This window comes from Vanessa atalanta, chromosome 12 (genome assembly GCF_905147765.1).
Source record: "Vanessa atalanta chromosome 12, ilVanAtal1.2, whole genome shotgun sequence".
Lineage (NCBI taxonomy): Eukaryota > Metazoa > Arthropoda > Insecta > Lepidoptera > Nymphalidae > Vanessa > Vanessa atalanta.
This window is the reverse complement of record NC_061882.1, coordinates 6,747,934-6,769,476: the sequence shown is the minus strand read 5'-3', so window position 1 is coordinate 6,769,476 and position 21,543 is coordinate 6,747,934. Positions and strand designations below refer to the sequence as shown.

The 21,543-nt window shown below is 29.5% G+C and overlaps 1 protein-coding gene across 1 annotated transcript; it reads left to right on the top strand.

The window, feature by feature from the left end:
* The first annotated feature begins 1,941 nt into the window (after positions 1–1,941).
* LOC125067658 (alpha-tocopherol transfer protein-like) lies at positions 1,942–21,311 on the top strand. The gene is made up of 7 exons (XM_047676364.1): positions 1,942–2,073; positions 9,166–9,255; positions 14,983–15,142; positions 17,598–17,853; positions 18,961–19,071; positions 19,243–19,379; positions 20,854–21,311. Exons 2-7 carry the CDS (start codon positions 9,168–9,170, stop codon positions 20,975–20,977), a joined length of 876 nt encoding a protein of 291 aa, XP_047532320.1. The 5' UTR covers positions 1,942–2,073; positions 9,166–9,167; the 3' UTR covers positions 20,978–21,311.
* Positions 21,312–21,543: the final 232 nt, after the last annotated feature.

Sequence of the window (21,543 nt, the reverse complement as noted above, 5' to 3'; positions counted from 1 at the left end):
TCATTTAAATATCTATTTATTGATATAAAACCCTGGGCATTTAACCCCTTACTCGTCCTATGTTATAAAATGCAAAAAAGTTAGTAAAAAGTAGTGACTGCGATAAATTTTAATACGTTTTTATGTTTACGGATAGTCACTGTGTAATCACATCTACGAGAATTGTTTCAGTTGAGTCAGTAAGTAGCGTTTCAATACCTGCCTAATGTGTCCCCCACCCCACCGACTACGTTCTGAGCTGAGGTGAGATCTCATAGGAGACACCCTCAGGACGTCAATCTTGAGCCCAAAAGGGTTCAAACTTCAAGGTTGAGTATTGTACTCGCCCCAACTCCCGGTGACGCTGTATAAACAGTACGACTAAAACAGACACAAAAAAAATACTACCTAAAGTAGGTATCTTGCGAAAATAAAATAATTATAACAGCCAAATATTTACTATGCTACACTCGAATATGTAATTTATACCTTAATGATCACCTTTTACTCTCTCCGACATTTAATTTTTATTGCAGCTGTATTATTTTATGCGATACATGCATTGCAATTACATTTATTTTTTAATTTTTAACCACTAGGCCGAGATATCCCAGTGGTTAGAACACGTGAATTTTAACCGATTATTTCGAGTTCAAACCCAGGCAAGCACCACTGAACTTTCATGTGCTTAATTTGTGTTTATAATTCATCTTGTGCTCGGCGGTACAGGAAAACATCGTGAGGAAACCTACATGTGTCTAATTTCAACGAAATTCTGACACACGTGTATTCCACCAACCCGCATTGGAGCAGCGTGGTGGAATATGTTCCATACCTTCCCCTCGAAGGGAGAGGAGGCCTTAGCCCAGCCGTGGGAAATTTACAGGCTGTTAATGCATTGCAATATTAACATAATTAATAACGTAAAAATATAATAACGTTTGTATTTTACTTATAAAAAGAAACCTAAACAATGATTTCCATAAACATTCCTTAGTACAAAATGGCGAACTCCCATACATAATTTCATCTGAAAAGTCCAATATACCTATACTAATACTAGCTGTTGCCCGCGACTTTGCTCGCGTGGTAGTTGAATATATTTACAGATTAACTTAAAATATTACGTTAATTTAAGACCTCTTTGTATTGGTATTTTACCCCTTAGGGTAGAATATCCAGAAACGCTTAAATACATATCTATTCATTTTTATTCGGTCGCCCAAAAATAAAGTTTCATGTTACTAACTTAAAAAATAACACACTTCCATACAAACTATCCCTCATTTAACCCCCTAGGAAATGAATTACTATTACATTACTTCTTTGGAAACCGATATTAGTAAGTTAACCGTAAAATTTATATAATTGAGTAATATCCAACAGTCGTGAACGAAAAATTCAAAAAGCTCATTTTATGTATTTTGTAATTGGTCGTAATTACTGGTTCTTTCAAAATCCTTACAGATTGTAGCTGTATCGCATGTCTGTTCAGTATACGATACTGACATGCAATGTGTATAATGTATAAAATATAAAACGTAGTTATGCCGTTCCCCTGCTGAATTCTATAATATGTTACATTCTATAGTTTCGCTCTTGATGTCACAAAGTTCAATGAAACCAGAATGAGATGATAATTTATTTTTTAATAAAAAGATTATTATTATTACTTTACAGTAGGTCCTCAATCTAGTAAACATAATATGTCATAATACTCATTTTTTAAGGCAATTGACATAGACCCTACATATGATTTTGGAATACTATCAAATTATATAGATATTTATTAATTTATCTAGTCATGACATGAAGGTGTTGCCATATAAGTTTGTTACTATTATTAATTAACTTAAAAACGTGGGGTCGGGACACATAACTATTAAAATTGTTTGATTGTAGAGCGCTAATATTATATAGTATTTAATGGACAGTAGACCTTATCGTGAAAGCAAGAGTAACAATCTTAGTGTGCACTCGCCAGTTCAGTTCGATTGTCCGATAAACGCGCTCGTTTCAAAATATCGTGTTTTAAGTTACGTGTACAAAATAGTTTTATAATTTAAATAATTTTATATCGGATTGATTTTATAAGTAAGTTATCATTTTATTAAATAATAAAAACTAGAATTACGGAATATATATTTTTATTTACTATTATTCAAGGCATATTTTTAATTTCCGTAAATACGAAATTAATATTTATTTTAAATATCTATTTTTGTAATTCATTTTATTGTAGCAATTTACAAAATATTAAAAAGCAATTTAGTTTCAATTTTATTCACATTAAAAAAAATGTAATACATTTCTTAGAGCGGAGTATTATATCTTTAAGGGAATAAGGACTTATTCTTAATACCCTTAGATAATATTCTGGTCTTTCAAATTTATTATAGTTTCAAAATTGTAATAGGCTAGCTTATAGGCTAAAGGTACAGTTATCTATGGCACCACTAGTCATTTGGGGGTGTAATTGTCTTCCAACTATATACAAATATATACCCAGTGCATCATTATCACCTAGTCTCATGTAGTTAGTATATACTTTATGTACTGATTATAGCAGCAGAGTTTATACGAACTGTGTTAAAAAAAATATATGCGTTATAAATAAAAGGAAATGTAGTTAATTTGTTTCTATGCAATACGAATTGCAATAGGCTGGTGTAATACTCTAGCTATACGTGTTTAGCATCGTGTAATGAAACGTTGAATTAAAAATTGGTGTACCATCCAATGAATACCAATCAACAAAGAACATCTTAACGCAGTTTGAACTTTCTCTTTTAGTTTACGTATTTTATAAACTTTTTTTATTTTTAATATTATTTTTCAAATAAATCATTTCAACAATTTCAATAGTAATTAACTAACAAATTATAATTTCATCAAAACAAATGTAATAATATACGTTTATTTAATCGTAATAATTGACTAAAGGTCATCATAATTATAGATAATTATGTATTAATTATTCTTCTTCTAAATAAAAAAGGCTACATGTACGGGTATGTAAGTTTGTACATGCCTAGAAACAATTACACACGTCATCCCATCAGATTGTCATTAATCTATAATACTGGGACTTAAATATGAGCAACCTGATCGCCAACTAAGTGGTCGCCAAAATTAGAGATGTATGTAGACATATATATATAGCACCTTTATTCTACCACTAAACAATAACCTTTATTATAATTGTTTTCCGCTTCGTAAAGTAACTACAGTTAGCCATAACAGCTTGGTTCTTAAGAAGGTTGGTGGCGCATTGGTGACATTAGGAATGATAAATATTCTTACAGTACCAATGTTTATGAGCAGTGTTGATCACTTCCCATCATTTGTCAGGACACCTACCTATATACCAAAAAAAATACACTGGCTGACGTAGTCTTCGAACCGGAATATCCAACAAATTCTAAATATTGTTGTTTGGATAGAATATGTGCCTCCTGAGTGGTTCGTATCCAGTAAGGCTACCTAACACTGACTGTTTTTTTACGTGTTACGAAAGATGCTTATATAAATTAGGTACCTAATTGCACGAAAACTCGTTATCTACATATCTATTCAATAACCAACAAACAATATTGTTATAATTAAAATAATTCTTATTTTACGTGAAACTTGGTGGAAATTATCATTATATAAAAAGGAACGTACAACTAAGGTAGAAAAAAAGGCTATTTTCTGGACAGTACCTAACAGCTTGAAGATTCTAAGATGCCAGATTCAAAAGCAGATCAATGACAATAAAAATAAAGATTTTTTATAGCACCTACATTACCGGTCCGTTTCATATTCAAAATATAAACTACAGAAGCGACAGTGTGATAATATTATATAATTACTTGAAGTGATTCTTTTTTTTAATTTCTTAATATTTCGTTTGTGGGAATAAATAAAATCCGTTAATTTTAGGTATTCTTTTTTATATGTAATTTAAATATTTTCGCAGAAACATTAATTATATTTTTATTATCTTTAATTTCCATTAATATGCATTATTTTTCTACAGACATAACTGAGCTTAGTTAAATGTTAACTTACGCTAGTTCGCCTTGACTTAATATAACGAAACAGTAAAGACATCGTCGTCCAGGAACTTACATTACTCAAATATATTACTAGAACATGTTAAGAATGCTACATAAACATTAATAAGTCACGATATTGCACTGCATTTTAAATTAATAAATTACGTTTGATATTAAAAAAATACATTACATCTCTTAATAACTTATAATAGACACGTAAATGCGTTTATAGAATTGAATATTTCAAATTATAAATATATTTTTGAGTATGACGTATTGTATTTTTCTATACGCAAATATTTTTTTACAAAATTAGTACGTCAAATTTAATTTCATAAGAGTATATCAGTGTCATACAAAGTTCATTATTTTAATGACTTCGGCCAAAAGTCGTTGTTTTACCCTTGACCGTAAGTGGAAAATAAAGTTTTTTTATAAATACCTCTAGTCTTTAAATTGATACAAAAAACTAAGCTATCGCGTCATTCGTTATTTTCTACGCATGTAATCTAAATTGTCTAAAGGTTGCGGATCTTGTATTTTTTTTTATTACATTTATGAGTTACACTGAATAATGATCTATAGGAAGAGGAATAACTTTTTAATGCTCTTTTATCGTCGACTATCGTGTACGTCTTCAAGCGTTAGGTATTACTTTTACGCTTGTTTGTTTAAAAAGTTTTTATGACTCTATAAAACAAACTAGATTACACGGACAAAATAGATTATAGAACAAAAATTTAGTTGTTTAAAATTTAACTTTTTTTTTTTTGTTTTTGTGTATTAGATAATATTTGTATTATTTAAATTTATACTTATTTATTTTTACTTATATGCCAATAATTTTTTTTTCGAATAATTAGTAATAATTAAATACCAAGGAATGTTTTCGGATAACATTCAAATAATATAAAATATTTTATTTAATAATATTTAAAAATGTATAGTGTCAATCTATGTATACAGATAATATACAAAAACGTCTTATGTGTTTTTTTTTTAATAAGATCATAATTCTGTATTTGATGATTAAAAAATAGTTCTAAAGACGAACATAATAGATAAGAAATAATGTTTGTATTTTATATCCGTACAAGTATTAGATGTATTAAAAAAAATAGTTTAGAGGTCCTGGGTCCAGTCTGCTGGTCTGGTCAGTAAAAAGTTGTCGGGTCGAGAAATTCTTCGTAGCAGCGTGAAATTTGAAAAGTGACAGTATGACCCCATTACCCATGCCTTGAAGAACTCTTTCGATCGGATTTGATTTTTCGCCCGAATTAGGGAACGTAGATTGTACATAACATACGTCTCTGAGCTACTCTCCCTTAAGAATTTCCGTCATGGCCATTAGATGTATATAACCATCATCGTTTTATTATATTATTTTATATATAAATAATTTATTTTTAAATAAAAAATATTGTACATTATTTTTGTGGATAACAGTACATGAAGATTATATTTAATGTGAAGTTCATTCAATTAGGTTATAAATATTCTATTCAGATAAAAGCCCTGGTTCTAGAACATATCAAGACGAGTAATATACGACGACGAGTTTTAATGTACGTGATCAGTCAATGTTGTGATTGCAAACGATTGTTTGATGATAATTTCATGTTATGAATTGAATATTTTAGGTATTTTTAAATATTTAATCTTATCTTTAAATATAATAAAAAGTCTTTAAAATATTGAATACAATTTTAACATAATGACCAAACTGAAACTAGTGCGATGTCATTCATAAGAATTTAATTGAATTTATTTGAGCCAGAATATTTACTTATTTTTACTAATTTATGTAAACACTAAAGTTTCTCATCTCATTAATCAATATTCAAGTCATCTCACTAAAAAATACTTAAAGTAGATCGCTATCCACCTTTTTCTACATATTTTTACAATAACAGTCTTAATTATATTAATTATAATTGTATTAATCATTTCTTTTTGGTACAAATTTACAGCAAATCGCCTTATGGTCATATTACATAATTATGCATACACTGAGAAAAATAATAACAAGCGCTTATACGGTTAACATGTTATTATATACAAGCTTATTTTTTATTCAAAATTATCTTAGTTTGCGAGCAAAAAATGAACAAAGTTATGTAACAAAAAAACTCAATAGCGATTGGTGAACCACAGGTAATTATTACTAAAAAAACCATAGCTAATTTATTGTGTTCAAATTCAAATCGACAGGTATTAGTAAGAGATGCTATAAATGTAATTTATTTTTAATATTTAATTCGATTTGAATCCCTTCTACTTCTCAACACTACAACACTTTGAAATCGAATCTGAATGTAAATTATTCTGAGAAGAACCATCAAGAAACTCGGTGATCTTTGACACCAATTAGATAAATTACATAGATTCCTATGTCAATTAAATAAAAACAATTAAATATTTATATAATGCATACAAGGACTAAATCTATGTTATTTTAACATATTTACTATCGTGTAATAACTAATACGCGTTGATTATTTTAATAACTTATTAGGTAGGTATTTGAGTTTAATTAAAAGTAATGTTAAAACTATTTGCGACAAACATATATTTATTTACTTTTAGAGGCGTTTTTTATGTCGGAGGTTCAATATTTTTTTTCTTTCTAATTTTATTAAATTGATTTTCTCGAGCTGGACTGTAAATAATATGAAACGTTTCATAATATTTACAGTAACTGTTAAATATATTTCCAACAAAATATCTCTACAATTGTCACAGTAAGATATGTACTATATAAACATTAATCATTTAGGCGGTCTAGGTATCAGTTCAAAGTTGCCATATCTTGGAAATACCACTGAAGTAACAGTATACCAAAGTTCAAGTCAAACGGACCTGTTAAAGGTGGTTCATACCAACTCCGATTGTTTTTATCATACCCTTGCTTGGCAGCTACGATGCTACAGACACAGGTAGTCAGACACACACGTAAAACTTATAACAGCCCTTTTGCCGTCGGGGGTTAAAAATTAACAAATAATCTAATTTGCTATCTCTATTCTTAAATAGGTCATCTCACAAATATCGTGCACTAAGACATTTTGTAGCGTCACTCATACTAATACACGTCGATAATATATAATGAAGGGACGCGTCTTCGTGAATTAAATACATTTGTAATTTATAAAGTTTTTTGCATTTAAGTATAGATATCCATAGCACAGAATAATTACCAAGCTTAAATTGTGCTAAGAAAACCTTTTCGCTATAGAGCTCTCTTCCTGGCGACCTTTTTTGATAGCAATTGAAGTATAAGAATAATAGTAAATTATCACGCCAGTGTAAGTGGTATCTCTGACTAATAAGATATAAATAAATAAATAAATGGTAGTGCAAATTTCAGCAACAATAAGATTAAATAAAAAATAATGAAGCAAAATAAAAAGACTGGATATAAAAATATATCAACCAATAACGATATCATAATGTAATAAATATAATATATTATAACGATGACATAAAAATATATCAAATAACAAAGAAAAATGATAACTCAATAATATCTCAATATTAGTTAACTTGAAGTTTTATTTAAAAGTGTGTCGCAAGCTTCATTTAGCTCTTAATAGATACCTTAACGTATTTTACGCCATTGGACTGCTTTCTATGATACATTTCATAACATATTGGACACTGGTCGCTGGTTAGACTTTATGGGTCGTACCTTTCGTAATCGGTTTCTAAGCTACTAACCAGTTTTTTAATAACCATTCGATTGCAGAGAACTTATGGTGTATTAAGTTAAAAAGTTTTGTATAGATAAAATATAACTAAGTAACCGTCCCAAAATTAATAAGACTAAGGTGTTTTTTTAACTTTTTGATTTTATATAACATATATAACAGTTAACCGGACTAAATGAACTATTGTTAACCAACCGGTAGTAAGTGATACCCACTGCCCATAGACGTGGGCGCTATAAGGATTTTAACAATTCCTTATAATGCGCCACCAACCTGGGATCTAAGATGTTATATTCCTAGTAGTTACACTGGCTCAATCACATTTCTAGCCAGTAAAATAGCTGATGGTACGTACCCAGACCAAGTAAAGACTTAGAACATTATGGAAAAATTGACGAAAACATCCAAATATTAATTTGCTTGTTTCGAACTTTTTTGTTTCTCTTATTTAAATGTTGTTATGGATAACACTAAATTTATGTTAACATAAAAATGTTTTCTGTAACTTATTCACTAATTATAATCCTGTGCCATATATATATAGTTAAAAAACGTAAATCTCGTACCGTAAACGTAAAGTCCGGTCAAACAGTAGGTTATTCATTTCGCGATCGGCGATGAAGGAGAACATCGTGAGGCAAATTCGTGGACACTTAAGTAACAGTTTGTTCATGTCTTCTCCCTTTCGCGGAGAAGGTTTGGTGCTAACGCCACACTGAAGGATGCTTCTCAGATGAGGTTCTCACGATGTTTTCCTTCAACACCGATCACGAGATGAATTATAAACACAGTGAGAGATGTTTGCTTCAGGTTTGAACACAGACTTATTGGTTAAGGAATTTCACGTCTTGTAACCACTGAGCCATATTAAATATGTATAAATTAAATCGAATTAGAACCACTCAATATTTCTAACTAAAAAAATAATTGACATCGTATTTGATCGTAATTGAGATAAAAATATCATCGATATCTTATCAACCAAAGTGTTCGACGGTTTGTTTGTTCGTTCTATAGATAGTCATAATGTACACAATAAGTAAATATTATGGTTTAGTATACTAACAATAGATTGACGCAGATAATCAGGGTTTTCCTAGAATGTAAATGATTGTAAAGGAACGAACATAAAATATATATGATCGGCCTCTATGACAGTATTTATTAACCGACCAAAAATGAAGATTATCAATTGGGTTGCATTTTTGGAAATATGGAATTGAGGTAACAACCCTTAATTCCCATAAATGAACTGATTGAGAAAATTCTTATTTATTTGGCTTTCCATCCCGTTTAGTCTCACTTAAATTGGTCGGTCTTAATTTAAAAAAGTCGGTTATTTTTTTGTTAAAAATGTATCTTAATTAAATTTTTTTATAATGTTAAAATACAGAGCATTTTATTATTAAAATATACATATATTCCATTAATTCTCACAGCTATGCCTGACCAAGAAGTGGAATGGAACACAGCGCTCGTCCCCATTAAGGATTGGCTCAGCAAGCAACCTCATTTGCCACATGATGTTGGTAAGTTGTATTTATTATAACACTAGCTGCCGCCCGCGGCTTCGCTTTACAGCTGTTAGGTACCTTATATCTGTGCTTGTATATAAACTAAGAATAGTTTGTAACTATATAGATTCGTATATAGATTTGAAATATATTATTTCGTTTTATGAAAACCTTTACATTATAGGTATCTATTAATATAATGATATACAAAATTTGTATTTAATGGCCATGAAATTATAGTATTTATAAAACGGAACCGATTACATTTACTACAATTATTTATGCATCAATGCCTTTGGTGTACAATACTTAAATTTCAAATGATTCGCGTAATTATACTTAATATACGTATATACTTCGTATGAAAATGGATTTTGGGAATTTATGGGAATGAGCAATTACGTACGAATTGGAAGAAGTAGGGCTTTGTATAGGTCCTTCTGAATAAGTACAACTGATTTAACATATACTCTTCCGCCAACAGCAAAACTTAGCATTTTAGTGTTTCGGTTAAAGGGGCAAGTGAGCTAGCAAAACTACAGGCCCAAGAGACATAACATCTTAGTTGATAAGGTTAGTGGCCATTGGTGATGTTAGCAATGGTTAATATTTCTTACAGCACCAATGGCTATGGCTAATGGTGTCCACTTATCATTAGGTGGCCCATTTTCCTTCTACCATAAAAAAACCGAACACACTGCTATACTGTGATTTGCTGAATACCTGTGAGTCAACCATCATCTAAGACACAAAGGTTCCCGTGGGATGTTTTCCTTCATCATCAAGCATGAAATAAATTATAAAGCCACGTAAAAAGTCAGTGTTCAGTGCACGTATTTAAAATTATTTACTTCAGTATTTAATCAATTGGACTATTTTGGACATATGTAGTACGCTAAAATGACAAGAATTTTGCTTTAGATCGGGTAAGTAACTTTAGATCTGACAGAAAATAATAATGTGAAGTAATAAAAATGGAAAGATTTATAAGACTTAGAAGAATTAGAATTAATTTGTTGTATTTAATTGCTATTTAAAATTATCAATGTTGAGGCCATAAATTTACTTTTACTATAAATAAGTACAAAAGATATAGATTACAAAATTTATCCGCTGTTTTTTTTTTTAATATCGAAATGTTATAAATTATTGTGTTTAATATTTATAAAAAAACTTCCGGTTTTTTTTTGTATATCAATGCCAGCCTTATAATGTTAATATATTAAAACAATCACTAAGTATAGTTTTTGAAAGCCATGGCTACCTTTTGGTTTTATTGTGTGATTGTCATTACAACTTTCGAAAATTCGCCATATTTAATAGTTCGCTCAAAGAGGCCCTCGTGAGGAGGTCAAGCCTTGATTTCTGTGTTCAAAAGGCTAAGGTAAGAAGATCCAATTATAGTAAATTTAAGGATCTTGACCTGTTTTAATTTTATGAATTACAGAAATAAAAATAAATTTAAAAATAAAATTTGTTTTCGGCCTATTGAGAAAACAACAAGATTAAAAAAAATATATTATATAGAATGTTCGTTTAAAATTTGCATAATAATAATACGTAATAAAACCTGTTTTGTAAACGTATTATTATTTGCTGGTACTGTGATAAAATCATAAATCCATGTCACATTCTATTTTTCGTTAATGGTCAACGTAGCTTTGTAGGTTATGGATTGAGACCTAAGTAACAGTTACTTTGGATTGACTTTCAACTGAAGATGTTTTGAGGTCAACATCCGTCAGTCCCGCTGTGTAATAATAAAGTATACTCATTCGAGAGCCATTTGTGCACATTAAAAGGAAATAATTTTGAACATGATTGATAAATGTTTTAAATTATTGTAAATTTGACAAAATTACTGGCTAAAAGTATGAACTTTATTATTAACTTGCAAGAAATTATATACCTATACATAGTCTATTGAATTTAAAACAAGACAACTTATTGTTTTCGCTCAATGTTTTGTTTATACTTCTACTCATTTTATTATGAAGACTTCGTTAAGATTTTCAAGATAAACTTTGGAATTAAGAATCAATACAGCCTTCGATTTGGACTTTGACTTTATTTGTTCTTCAATGACTGAAGAATACTTTTTATTTTAGCCGTAATATTGGTAAATTGAGTAAATCTTTAAAATATCTAAGCTTAAGCTTATTTACTGGATAATAAACAGAACTTATAATCAAAGTATTATGAATTCAATTTGTTCTAAATCGCAGTCCTCAATTTGATAATATAACATTGGTTCTAAAATTTTGTTGGACTTTTTATGATAAAGATTCTAAATAAATATTTAAAATATTTATATTTGTTTTATGTGTTAGTGTGGGTGCTACGTGCCAGTATTTTGGACACATATAAAAACTTTTCATTGGAACTAATATTTTATGAATATGTTATATTCCTTTTAAATTTCACAGTGGACGAAGACATACTCTGGCTAGTAAATAGATTTAAATGAAACATTATATGATACGAGTATCGGGGATGCTTGGATTGATGGACGAACTTTAAGAAAATTTCCATGTGTCCGTATGTGTGTACGTGTGTATGGTTACTATGTACATGAAAGGATCCGTTTTTCTTCCGAATGGTAGATTTGTCAATGACGCGTAATTCAAAATAGTTCCTGTATAAAGACGTTTCGTAACTTTCGAAATCTTTAACGGCTCGGTACACGTAACACAAAACTTCCTGTCATAGGTGTACAATACAATTGTTACAAGCGCCGTCATTATTATTGGCCGTCATCAAAGTTCTTGTTTTCATTTAATACTCTGAAAAATCGTCGTGATGATGGCACGGCTCATTTGACTGGTTTCCATTTCTTAAGGACGAGGACTGACTTTTTTGGAAGGTCCGTAGAAACATTCACCTTATTTGATTGCAAATTATAATGTCAACAGAACGACTTTAAGACCGGAAGCCGCAATATAATACTATAAAACATAGTGATTCAATCTGATTTAAGTTACCATAAATAATATTGGTAATAGTAGTTTGTATTCGGTTCCACACTAATCCACTTCGTCATAATAATTTTAAGATTATTTTATTCTTTTATTTAAAGGTTAATAGACTTAAAATTCTATAGTATATTTATATTTACAGTACAACACACTTTAGAAAAGAAAGCGGAGAAGTTACGAAGTACAGCTTGGACATACACGCTCATAAATAATTATGACACACTTAACCAAGAACGAACGTTTGCGACATCTTAACTTACAACTGTAATTCTTAACATACTTGTAAAACATAAAACTTGAAGTGATGCTGCAATGTAGTACTTCTAAAACAGTCTTTTATGGAATATGATTGACGGAAAAGAGTAGTTTAAATTGAAATTAATGCTGTAAAATGACAAAAAGTAAATAAAGTAAATTTTAATTTAATTTTATACCTTTAAGAAATATACATAGAAAAAAAAAGTAAGAGTCTATGGATGACCCATAGCAAGACTAAGACTTCTAATTTGTTTTTAAAATAAAATATTCATGTAACACAAGGATTTCCACACGATATTTCACCTATACAACTAAGCAAGATATTAATATTGTAAACATAAACTAAGCACATGAAATTTAGTTGTACTTGCCTGGGTTTGAATGCGATCTGCGTTTAGATTCCACGTGAATCTGACGCAGATCGATTTTAACTTAAGATAATATTTTATAATAGAATTTATTGATGAATAAATACAGTTAAAAGATTTGTTTTAAATTTAGAAAAGAATGGTTAAGTACTTTATTGTTCTTTTGATATGAAATTATTTGATAGACATGTTGTACGAAGATATAATTACATTATCGAACATTTCTAGAAGAAAATCTTTGTACCATTTTATAGCTTCTCAACGGTACAATGCAAATATATTATGTCAACGTAGATTACGTACGTAGATACGAATTTTCGATAACATCAGAATATTTGTTTTTGTTGCAACATTGTCACAATTATCTTTTTAATTAGGTATTATTTTTGTTATTTTATATTTATTGATAAGATTATAAATACATTATATAAATAAATAATCATCTTTAATAATTAATTACAAAGTTTGGGTATAATTAGCCAGAAAAGATTTAATAATAAAAGTATTTCTTTTTTTACCTTAAAGCTATTGTAGCTCTATTTACATGATTTGAAGAAACTACAAATACCTAAAAGGTGAACACTTTTGCACATCTTCTAATCTACTAAACATAATTTGACAAATGAGGTTTTATTAGAAGTATCGATTATCCGCAGTCTATTTTTATCTCAGCACTTCACTAGTGATAACTACCTTCGTTATAATGATATTACTATACAATATCTTATATATTAGTAAAATCCGGGTAGCATACAAACTAAACAGTTGTCATCTCTTTTGAATTTTTAACTTAAATGCAGAGCCGAATTTTGGGGTACAGGCCCGGTACTGATACAGATTTCTTTTGTCGATGACCCACAATACAGATGTCTTGTGAAAACAAGCCAGGTTGAATTGGCCAGTGTCACATAATTTTACCAGGCGGTAGGGTTTTGTGCAAACTCGTTTGAGTCAAGTCATCGCATAATCTTATCGCCAAATAGCAATACTCAGTATGGTTATATTCCGGTTTGAAGGGCGAGTGAGCTGGTGTAAGTGCAGGCACAATGAACATAACATCTTAGTTTAAGATTGGTGCGTCATTAGTTTTGTAAGGAATGGTTTATATTTATTCAGCGCCCATTTTATTGGTTATGGTAATTAACATCAGTAATTCTTTGCTAAGCCGCGTTCCATTTTTACCAAAAAAATATGGTATTGTTTTAAATAAACAATTAATATGGATATTTAAAAGACAACTATACAGCACCTTCAATGAGTGGCAAAAAAGTAATTAATTACTTACACAACATCCTCGTTACGAATTACATTTTCCTATTGCATTTTCCGGACATCAAAATAGTATTGCGATGATAACATTATCAAACCAATTTTGCAATGTTCATTATGTTTTTAAATTAGTATTTATTGTTTGTCTACTTACTACTTAAGCTCGTATTGTGTTCAACAATACAATCCTCTCGCAATAAGGAAATATAATTATTATGACAGGTTAAGGAAGTTCTAATCATAAGATAAAACAATACTATTTTTAATTTAATATAATATTATCCCTAGAATATCACGAACAGCATTTGCCTTGTAAGGACATAACAAACGAATTAATAGACCGTTGCTTTAGATAAAGGTAATACCAGTAATATTATATATTATAGCGTAAGGCAACACCACAACATACGTACTGGTAAATAATCTCTACTGACTGAGTATCAACCTAATACTTAAACTATATTTATATGCATGTACATATATGGAATAATTTAATCGTGGAAATATTTAATTCTTCGAGTGACGCGTAGTTTTTGTTAGCTTGTTATATAATGCCAAAATTAAAAAAAATAGAAAACATATTATTGCTCAGTCATTCAAATACATATAGGTTTCGCAGTAGGATCGATAATTTGTTTTTTTACTTATGTTAATAATATATTCTTCGAGTGCCAATGTTTTTTGTTTAACACAGGATAGTAGATGCTTAATAAGTTCATAATTAAACAGGATATACTCTATCTCCCAAATCTCAAAGAAATTCTCGTAAGAAAATAAAAAAATATAATTAAATAGAAATATTTTAATTGAGAGTTTCTTGAGTTCTTTTTATTTAAAGTATTATATTTTAATTTGCGTTTACATTTTTACAGAGGATGTACTTCTCCGTCGATTCTATACCAGCTGTGGCCAGAGCATGGAACGCGTTAAACGTACCATTGACCTTTTCTTCACCATGCGATCCACAGCACCAGAACTTTTCCTTCAACGGGACCCTTGGTCATCGGAGATCAGAAGAGTATTTGAAATTACGTATGTATCCTGAACGTTTTTTATATCGACTAGATTTTAATTATCAAGTAATCGTATTAATTTTACAGAGATTTAATTTCTATATATATATATATATATATATATATATATAGAAAGATAGTTATAGTTAACTGTTGGATTAAATGCTTTGTGTTTATCATTTAAATATTTTTGGGTTTTTCTGAGGACAGGAAAAATGTTTAGCTTGAAAGCGGGATCCACAATACACGGAACATACCTATGTATGTGTGTGTGTATCTTTATAATTACACATATGTAATTATCAAGTAAAAATTAATGTATTTAGCGTTAGTAGTATATTAGATATGAAGAATGGAAAGCAGAATATCCGTGTTGAAGGCAATGAAATTTTATTTCCTATTCCTTTCTAGACATTCTCTTATTTTCAAACAAAGAACTTCAGATCTGACATCAATACAAATACATTTGTTCATACTAACATAAAATATACACAATACTGATATACTTTGTACTTTGAACTAATTATTTTAAAGGATTTTTTTTTATTAAAAATGTTTCAAAATGGAACATTTCTACGCAAATTTGTTTCAACTATGTATACTGTATTAAAAAACGAACGCACATTGAACTTACTGTTCCGCTTCTAAAGAAGTTTTTCCTCAAAAAACATCCTATGATTTGTATTCGCTGTGTTTATTTTTAATGTTTATATCAGATAAGACATGATTTTTAAAGGTACTGTTAGGAAATAATAATATTCGAAGATAAAACGTTTATAGAGCGATTCCTATCTAACCTTCACTATCCTTTACGTGCTCACCTAGTATACTTTGTTGCAAGACCTTTATCAAATTAATGATTATATACGTGTGATGATAGCAAAGGATACTAAGCCGCTTAATATTTATCAAGGCACGGTGTAGATACATTATATTCGTGCCTTAGGTCAACAATCCACAATGCAACTATTAAATTAATTCACACATATTCAATTTTATCTAAATCTCGATGATATATTTAAATTCATAATTTCTATATTAGACGGGACTTTACAATTTATTTATATTTATTTAGTTAAAGTAAACTTAAATATTTGTGTGAAATCGTACCCGTTTTGTACCTACTTTATGTTAAAACGAATTATTTATTGGTACTATGTTTATCTTATAGGTATAAACACTATTAACACTTATGCACTTACGACATTAATCAAATTAAATGTGTTTTATTACATTTTTTGAAAATTATTAATCAGCATTACTAGATACATATGTACTAAAAGGCTATTAAAATTAAATTCCGTTTATATAGTTTATAAACTGTTAAGCTTTCAGACTAACAAGTTTTCATTGAAAGAATATCTTTACTAAACCGACGTAATTGTTTGGGGTATTTACAATTTTGATTATCGTTATTTCTTTGGTGACCGCCAACGACCTCGCGCCTAAGGGGCCCCGCAGTAATATTTTACAAGTTATTTAAAGTTTAGTAATTTGCAATTATTTTATTATTAAACAAAATCTCAGAGTCGTCTGCGAACACTAAAAACTATATAAAAAACTAGTCTTCAATGCTTTCTTGTGTGTCTAGTGTGTACTTAGAAAAGGAGATATCACGCGAAACTCGAGGAATCCCTTAATCGGCTATAATTTCTGTTTGAATCTGACTGAGATAGACAGAAGTTTATTTACATAGTAAAACAAATTTTCTACTAATTAATGATTAATTTAGCTCATTCAATTTATATTAGCTTCATGAATGGGTAAAGAAAGGAACCTCGCATAGCTGACGCCGTCGATCTCCACGTTTGGTGTAACGCCGGCTCGGTGCTCATTCCAACAATATTAATACTTTTTGGTAGATATACAGTTTAGACACATTTTGCATGGAAATTTGTGGTCTATCTTGACATGGTCCGTTACTGCCGGCTAAGAGATGATTTATAAAGAAAAAAATACCATTATATTTAGTGGCTTTACTTCACTACTCACGGTACCATTTTAGTCTATCTTAGTAAGCCCGATGTTGTTGTGTTTGGTTTGATGAGGCAGTCAGTATTTAGGCACAATGGACATAACACCTTAATCCTCGAGGTCAGTAGCGTATTGAGAATGTAAGAAATGGTTAATATTTCGTACAGTTCCATTGACTATGTGTGATAGTAACTGCTACCATTTGGTAGTCTACCATACTAATAGAAATAATAAAAATATATATCGGGAAGACGGTTCACATCACCGTGCAACGGAATAATAACGTAAATTAAACCAATGTACGTAATAAGCTTTTATTGCATAAAATAATAATAACAACAACGATTAATCTTCTAAATTTATTACTATTTACGAGCATCATGACGTAATCAGTTGAACACGATTGATTAAATGTAAACAACATTTATTGATAATTCAAATTTAATTTCTCAAAGTCAATGGACGTTAATATTTATCATATATTTTATCATCTGTTACAGAGACATGCTGCCTTTACCAAATAAAACAAAAGAGAACTACAAAGTTTTCATCTACCGATTGAACAATCCCGACTACGATCTCTTCAATTTCGTAGACGCTGTAAAGACATTCTTCATGCTCGCTGATACTCGTCTCACTGAAGAGGATGACATACCTTCAGGGGAGATACCTATATTTGACTCGGCCAACATCACTCTCAAATTTATTGGGAAAATTAATTTGTCGGTTTTGCGCAAATATATGCTATATACACAGGTAATTAGCTCTTCTTTCAAAGCTTTCAATACATGAATTGTATAAAAATGTGTTTTCTTAAAACATCTAGTTGTTTTCTTCTCAAGATGAATTCTGATGAAAAAATTGAATGAATTATAAACTGCGTGCGTTATATTATTTTGTACATCAACTTTTATCCGATAGGTCTTGCGTTAAAATATTATCCGTGCTCGTACAAGACTTTTACAACTACGTCGACAGATTAAAAACTTTCTCCATGAAAAAATAGAAATATTTAGTGCCAACTTTAATAATGATCTGTCAAACGATATCGAAGCCTTTTTAATCTCAATTTATTTCAACACATATTTATATATAAGTACAACGATGTAGGTAATATCATTTTCTTCAATTCAAATAATAAATCCATTATAATGAAAGACCGTAGAGGAATTCTCACAGTATTTTTTTGACTACTGGAATATTTATGAACGTCACTTTGCACGTTAAGCCTGTTATTGCATAGATGACGTCATATATAAATTTTTGTATTTTATTATTATTGTATAAAGATAAACAAAATTCGCACCACAGTGTTAATTGGGAAATATTTTTTCCCAAAATAATTTTATTAATAACATTAAAAAAGTAATCAATTTCATAAAGGTTTGCCATACGACGTAACGTAGAGTTGAGTAGAAAATAAGTATAAAATATAATAGTTATAGATGTACAGGGTTACTTTTAGATTTTTCCCACATAACTTACCACCTTAAAAACAAAAAAATCGTCGTGAAACTTGTCTTGCAGATTATATTAAAAACCGTTTTCCTAGTTCTCCAAAAATTCTCCAACTAGAAACTATTCCAAAGTAACTGAAATGTGTATAGTACATGAAACTCAAAAATGGTTTACTTTTGGCATAATGAATATCGGAGTTAAATTTATCGTAAATAGACACCTCTATCACTTCCTAACAGGAGTAGGTCGAATTACCAATAACCATGTATAATATTGTTAACGTCAATTAGACAATTCACACTTGGCAAAACGTATCGTTTATCGCATAAAGTAACCGGGATTAAGATAACCGTGCATTGAAATAAAAACTATAACTAATTATTATTATTTGTTCTTAATTTTCAGGAAGCAATTCCGATTAGGTTAAAACAAGTACATGTGATCAACACGCCGGCTTACATCGGCAAATTATTCGCTCTCTGCAAACCCTTTTTGAAGGCTGAGGTTGCTAAGTTGGTAAGCACATATTAGATTGAACAAATAATTCTTACGCAAGTTGAACACTAAAAGTATTTAGAATGGTAACCACCATTCACCACCACCAATCTAAAAACTTGAATTTATTTTCACATCACGAAAGTCAAGACAATTCTTATAATTTAAAATAATATTTTCCTATAATTATAGATAAAGTTCCATGAACCAAATTCAGACACCCTGTATCAAGACGTGCCTCAAGATCTACTACCTACTGAGTACGGTGGTAAAGCGGGCTCCATCGACCAGATTAAACGATACTGGATTAAGCGGGTGGAAGCCAAAAGGTGACAATTTTACAATAGACAAACTGGTATATTTATTGGGAAGTTTATTTACAAATGTGTCCGTTTAGTTCTAAATACGACTTACAATATATTAGGACGTTTGTAACTGTTATCGAAATATACATTTTAATTTATTCTAATATAGACGCCTATTTCCTATTTAATAATGATAATTAGTATTTAGTTATTTTTGGTAAAAATCAATAGTAATTATATTCAATTGAATTTATTGAATACTTAGAAACAATTACGTATTTATAAAATAAACTAACATACATACATAACATACAGCAAAAACACATAATATTATATGTATAATGATAATATTCAATGCAACTGGGAGGGTGAAATATTTTGAAAACCAATGATTTAATTATTATTTTAATACTAATATAAGTATAAAAAGAATTATTTAAGTATACAGTTGTCAATTATGAGCGAAATGGTCATAATTTATGACGATATTTTTTTTCAAAACAACGGTATAATTTTAAATCGAAAATTCCAATGACTTAAAAGCGTATAAGGAAATAAATACGATAATTTAGTCTTCCGAGTTCGATCGAATTCAGTGTCTGTTTGATTTAAACGAAATTCAATTGAGCGCATCATATTACCGCGAAATATTACTCGCAAACAGCAATTGTGAAAGTAAAGAAAGAACAATATTAGTGACGCCATTTTCGCAAGTAACGTCAGAAAAATCCCTACTTTCTCAAATTTACAATGCAGTATATTCTGTTTACTCATGTTGTGTTACTCATGGTTGCCAGAATGCAGAGAATACTGTTTGTAATTGAAAGACGTTATAAGACTAAATAATAATAAATACAATATATTTTTCCTATGATTTCCTTTATATTATCAAATGCTTTCTGAATGCGCCTTGCTTTTATTAGTACATCTGCTATTAAGAATTAATCAAAAATGGGACGTTTGGAATTTATCTATACTGATATTATTACGAGGTAAAGTTTGTTTGTTTGTAGTGTAGGCTAAATTATATTTAATTTTCTTGTATAAAGTTGTCCTGATTTTTATAGGGTATTAATTATATTTATGTCATATCCCTTATTTATAAATTGAACCCGTTTATAGCCGTACGTATTACGTAAAATTTAAGTTACGAGTATGTAGAATGTAAGATTATGGCAAGATTGTCATTACAATAAAAATGGAAATAGTTATAAAACACTTAATTAATTCTTAATTAATTCTATATTATTAACAAATACACAAAAAGTCGCATGTACAAAGTTAACCGAAATCTATCTGAAATCAGCCCGGAGTTAGGAAGTATTAATTCTCGGTTGGTTTATTGCCGATCGATCTAAAGCCATTAGGAGTAACGCCACACGATAACAGCTTAGGACCGATCTGCTTCCTCATCCATAAAATAATATACGGTTGAGCTATTGGGAAATATTCTTACTAATTATTTACATTTTATTTATTTGTACCTAATTTGTTTCAGGGATTGGTTCCTGGCCAATGATAAGAACTGGGCTTTGGATGAAGGATTACGTCCTAATGACAGTCATAATGAGAACCAAGTGAAAGATCTTCCTGGCTCCTTCAGGTCACTTGCTTTCGATTAAATGTCGACTATCTCATTAATTTATAATTTAAAAAACATAAATGAGAGTCCAAGAATAGCGATCCAGAGAAATCCAGTTTTGGTCTAGTTTTTACCTACGGAATTAACTTCCTTCTATATTATAATCATTTAAAATATAAATTATATATCTAATTTAATTATGTATTCATTTATTTACAAGTGTCAATATAAGACCTTTTTTATAATATAATTAATTAGACGGTTTTAAGATGTTCTTTGTCACATTTTAATCATTATTTATTAATAGGCTTTAAAAAAAAACATGATATACAATTTATAATCTTTATTAAAGTCTGTTTAATATCTAAAAGATATTTTCGTATTATTATTTGTTTAATATCTATAAGACGATAACTAAAAAGACTCTTCTTACTCGTCAACTTTGGATACAAAAAAATATTGTATAGACTAACCCCTGAGATCCTTTATTTTTTTATAATAAAACCTTTAAACCACTCAGAATAATGGAATCTACCACCATACCTAATTTTATTATAAAATTGTGTTGTAACATATAAACTAATAATTATAATAAAAATTAAAAAT

Bases quoted from the DNA above. Each gene is read 5' to 3' on its own strand.
- LOC125067658 (XM_047676364.1), top strand. From the start codon at position 9,168: ATGCCTGACCAAGAAGTGGAATGGAACACAGCGCTCGTCCCCATTAAG. The intron at 17,854-18,960 runs GTAATTAGCTCT...CTTAATTTTCAG, and splicing joins AATATATGCTATATACACAG to GAAGCAATTCCGATTAGGTT. The intron at 19,072-19,242 runs GTAAGCACATAT...CTATAATTATAG, and splicing joins AGGCTGAGGTTGCTAAGTTG to ATAAAGTTCCATGAACCAAA.